At 45.4% G+C, this 3583-nt stretch overlaps 1 protein-coding gene across 1 annotated transcript; it reads left to right on the plus strand.

Moving 5' to 3' along the window:
* The first annotated feature begins 413 nt into the window (after positions 1–413).
* On the plus strand, positions 414–3356 carry SAT1 (spermidine/spermine N1-acetyltransferase 1). Its single transcript, XM_079765550.1, has 6 exons — positions 414–679; positions 971–1022; positions 1117–1200; positions 2475–2576; positions 2671–2711; positions 2843–3356. The coding sequence occupies exons 1-6, from the start codon at positions 614–616 to the stop codon at positions 3011–3013; spliced, it is 516 nt and encodes a 171-aa protein (XP_079621676.1). The 5' UTR covers positions 414–613; the 3' UTR covers positions 3014–3356.
* The last annotated feature ends 227 nt before the right edge of the window (positions 3357–3583 follow it).

Below are 3583 nucleotides of genomic sequence, written 5' to 3' on the forward strand. Positions count from 1 at the left end.
GACTCCCTAAAAGGATCTTGGAGCCCAAAGACTCCCCCAGACCCCAGTTTCGGAATCGCTGCTCGAAGCCCCATCGCCCAAGGCCAGGTTTCCTGAGTTCCCTTCTCTCACGAGTTAAGGAGGAAACAAAGTCACTCGCTGGTGGGAAACAGTAAAGTCACCCTCTTCCCGTTGCAAAGGTGACTGGGGACACCTAGGCTCCAACGTCGGGCTTCCGGAAGATTCAGCAAAACGCCGCTAGAGGGCGCCGCTAGAGAACTGGTCGCGTGCGTCATCGCCCCGCCCGCGCCTGAAGGGTTCACACGGGCGCCGGAAGAGAGGACGACACCCGGAAGAAGGGGGAGGGAGGTCGCAGCCTCATTGGACGAGGAGCCATCGCCTCACGACGGGGGCGGGGCTTCTTCGCGCTGAAAAGACTGTCAGCTGCGCCACAGATTCGCAGTTCCCCATCGGCTCTGGTCACGTCTTTCAGTTGCTCACCGAGGCTTCCCGGGTCATGGTGCCAGCCTGACTGAGAAGAGGCCGCTCCCGGGAAACGAATGAAGAACCACTTTCTCCTGTTGTTCAAGTACAGAGGCTTAGTCCGCAAAGGGAAGAAAAGCAAAAGACGAAAATGGCTAACTTCGTGATCCGCCCTGCCACCGCCGCCGACTGCAGTGACATCCTGCGCCTGATCAAGGTTAGCCGGAGGGGCCGGCTTCTCCCAGGGCGGGGGGCGAGGCGGGAGGTCGGAGGCCGCGTTCTCCGCTGAGTCTGTGACTCAGGCCGGTTCTCCTTCCACCCGCCTCCCCCACCCCCTGCCGGGCAGCGGCTCTGGATGGGACTCCCCAATGAATCACCGCCCCGCCGCGCCCTGCCCTGCCTCGCCACCCCCCCCCCCCCCCCCACCACCACCACCTTCCCTCTAGGCTGGCCGGGCCCTCACTCAGTGTTCTGCCTCTTTTCCTTTCTCCTATGTGCATCGCCTTAGGAACTGGCTAAATATGAATATATGGAAGAACAAGTAATAATAACTGAAAAAGGTAACGCAGCAGTGGCGGGGAGGAGGAGGCGCGTCAGGTGCCTGTCACCTGCCCCGAGGCCAACACTGTCTGTCCCCACCCCCCTTTCTCGCAGATCTGCTGGAGGATGGTTTCGGAGAGCATCCCTTCTACCACTGCCTGGTGGCCGAAGTATCCAAGGAGCACATCACTCCGGAAGGTAAACCGCCCTCCCCTTCCAGAAACCAGAGAGGCCTAGTGTTATATAAACGTAGTCTGCCGTATAGAACTACTGACAACACAGGCTTTAAGTTACTGAGATGTGGCCAGAAATAATAGCCAGCTAGTGTTCTAACTAATGAGGAAATAAAATATAGAGGTACTACGCTTATTAGGGCGGGTTAAAAGAGCTATTTAAGTATCAGAGTGCCGTGGAGACCGGAAGTACTTGAGCTGTTTAAAAGTAAGTATTAGAGTGCTGTGGAGACTCAAAAGACTTAGGTATGTCATTTGTTGTAACTCAGGTTCATAAATGGTTCTTGTTTGACCCTATCGTAACCTCTTATTTTTGTAATTCTGTTAAATCACGTTTTTTTCTTAATTTGTCCCAATCTTCAGGTTACAGTCTCTAGCTTCGCCATGTACATGGCCCTTCCGTGTACATGGATGGGCGGGGAGGTAACTAAAAGATCCTTTACACAATAAAGTAGATGATCATGATAAAATGAGGTAAGGCCCTACTATCACACGGTAGATATTAAACACGGTAGATCAGAAACTCTATTCTACTCGCTTCCTATGTTTACAAAGGACTAGCAAATGGCAAGAAAGTTTAATTTGAAATCTTTGCCTCCATTTGGAATTATAGACACTCAATAAAAGGGAGTCTGATTATATTTATTTTGCTGGTCCCTATTAACTGGTAAAAAAAACCAAAAAACAAAACAACAACAACAAAAAAAACAGAACTAAAAGGGGAAGTTGTTTGAGTAGGTGCTTACTTCTTTTTCCCCCGGAAGTCTGTTCCCCAAGCTAGAAGAAATGAGCAGAAAGCATAAGGGATGTAGTATTTTTTAGAGATATATGGATGTTACATAATACCTGTTTCTGGCTACCTCTGCTTCTTCTGGCTTAAAAACTGGGGAGAGCAAATTGAAAATGTTTGAAATGGAAGGCAAGTTCTGAAATTAAATGTTGCACTTTTGGCCTAATGTCCTGACCTTAAGGAAGCAGGGTTTCTAAACTACAGATATTTACTATTCTGAACTGCCGTGTAAGCCTTATCCCCAAGTCACCATACCAGTATATCAATAGGATGTGAATAATGTGTGGCTTTAGTTTAAGACTATAGCAGTTTTGCTCTGGCAAGTAATGAAAGCATTCTCGCTAATACATGCATGTATGTTTTTAAAACCTATGATAGGCTTTGGATTTTGCAACTACAACTTTTATGAATCCATTTTGTCCAGAGCTCACATGATACTCTGATTACAGGACACAGCATTGTCGGTTTCGCCATGTACTATTTTACCTATGACCCATGGATTGGAAAACTCTTGTATCTTGAGGACTTCTTCGTAATGAGTGATTTTAGAGGTATGGTTGAGTTCAAAAGGGTGGCTCTAAAGAGAAATCAGGGCTGGAAGTCCTTCAAGTGACGTTTTTTCAATGGTACTTCTCTTCCTTTTAGGCTTTGGGATAGGATCAGAAATTCTGAAGAATCTAAGCCAGGTACGTTTTGGTTTTGGGTTCCTGAATTTGTAAGAGTTAACTAGATTATTTTAACGACTGACTCAAAACTGGATCCTGGAAAGCAAGTAAAATGTCACTGAGTTTGTATTTCACTCTCCACTCTGTAACAGGTTGCGATGAAATGTCGCTGCAGCAGCATGCACTTCCTGGTGGCAGAATGGAATAAACCATCTATCAACTTCTACAAAAAAAGAGGTGCCTCTGATCTGTCCAGCGAGGAGGGATGGAGACTCTTCAAGATCGACAAGGAGTACTTGCTAAAAATGGCAGCGGAGGAGTGAGGAGTGCTGGTGTATACTACACCTCCCATTGTATTTTAGAGCAAATTCTCAACTTACCTTCTTTCTATCATGTTTGTAGTGAAATAAGAGAATGAGCACCCATTCCAAAGCTTTATTACCAGTGGCGTTGTTGCATGTTTGAAATGTGGTCACTTTAAGATGGCAATGCAGTTTGGAGTCAGATTTATCCTTGAACATCTTTTGATAACATAACATGGTGGTGTAATCTTAATGTATATGAAAAAACTTCATTCTTGTGAGTCATTTAAATGTGTACAATGTACACACTGGTACTTAGAGTTTCTGTTTTGATTCTTTTTTAATAAATTACGCTTTGATTTCATTGTTTGTTGTAAGCATTTTTACTAATCCTTTCTTAAGACAGTTTTCCTGTTGAATATAAAATAAAATGGCCAAGAAACATAACCTAAAACTTTGTAATTGTTTAAACAACTCTGGAAAGAAGCCAGTTGAAATCCAAGGTTTTATTAGTAGCAACACCTATAAGATAACTTTATATTGCTGACACTGTACATTTCACCTGCAGAATTTTCCAGAGCTTAGGAACTC

This window comes from Cnephaeus nilssonii, assembly GCF_951640355.1.
Source record: "Cnephaeus nilssonii genome assembly, chromosome: X".
NCBI lineage: Eukaryota > Metazoa > Chordata > Mammalia > Chiroptera > Vespertilionidae > Cnephaeus > Cnephaeus nilssonii.

Excerpts from the sequence above, each read along its gene's own strand:
- SAT1 (XM_079765550.1), top strand. The coding sequence starts at position 614 with ATGGCTAACTTCGTGATCCGCCCTGCCACCGCCGCCGACTGCAGTGAC. Across the intron at positions 680-970 it reads ACATCCTGCGCCTGATCAAG|GAACTGGCTAAATATGAATA; the intron begins GTTAGCCGGAGG and ends GCATCGCCTTAG. Across the intron at positions 1,201-2,474 it reads GGAGCACATCACTCCGGAAG|GACACAGCATTGTCGGTTTC; the intron begins GTAAACCGCCCT and ends CTCTGATTACAG.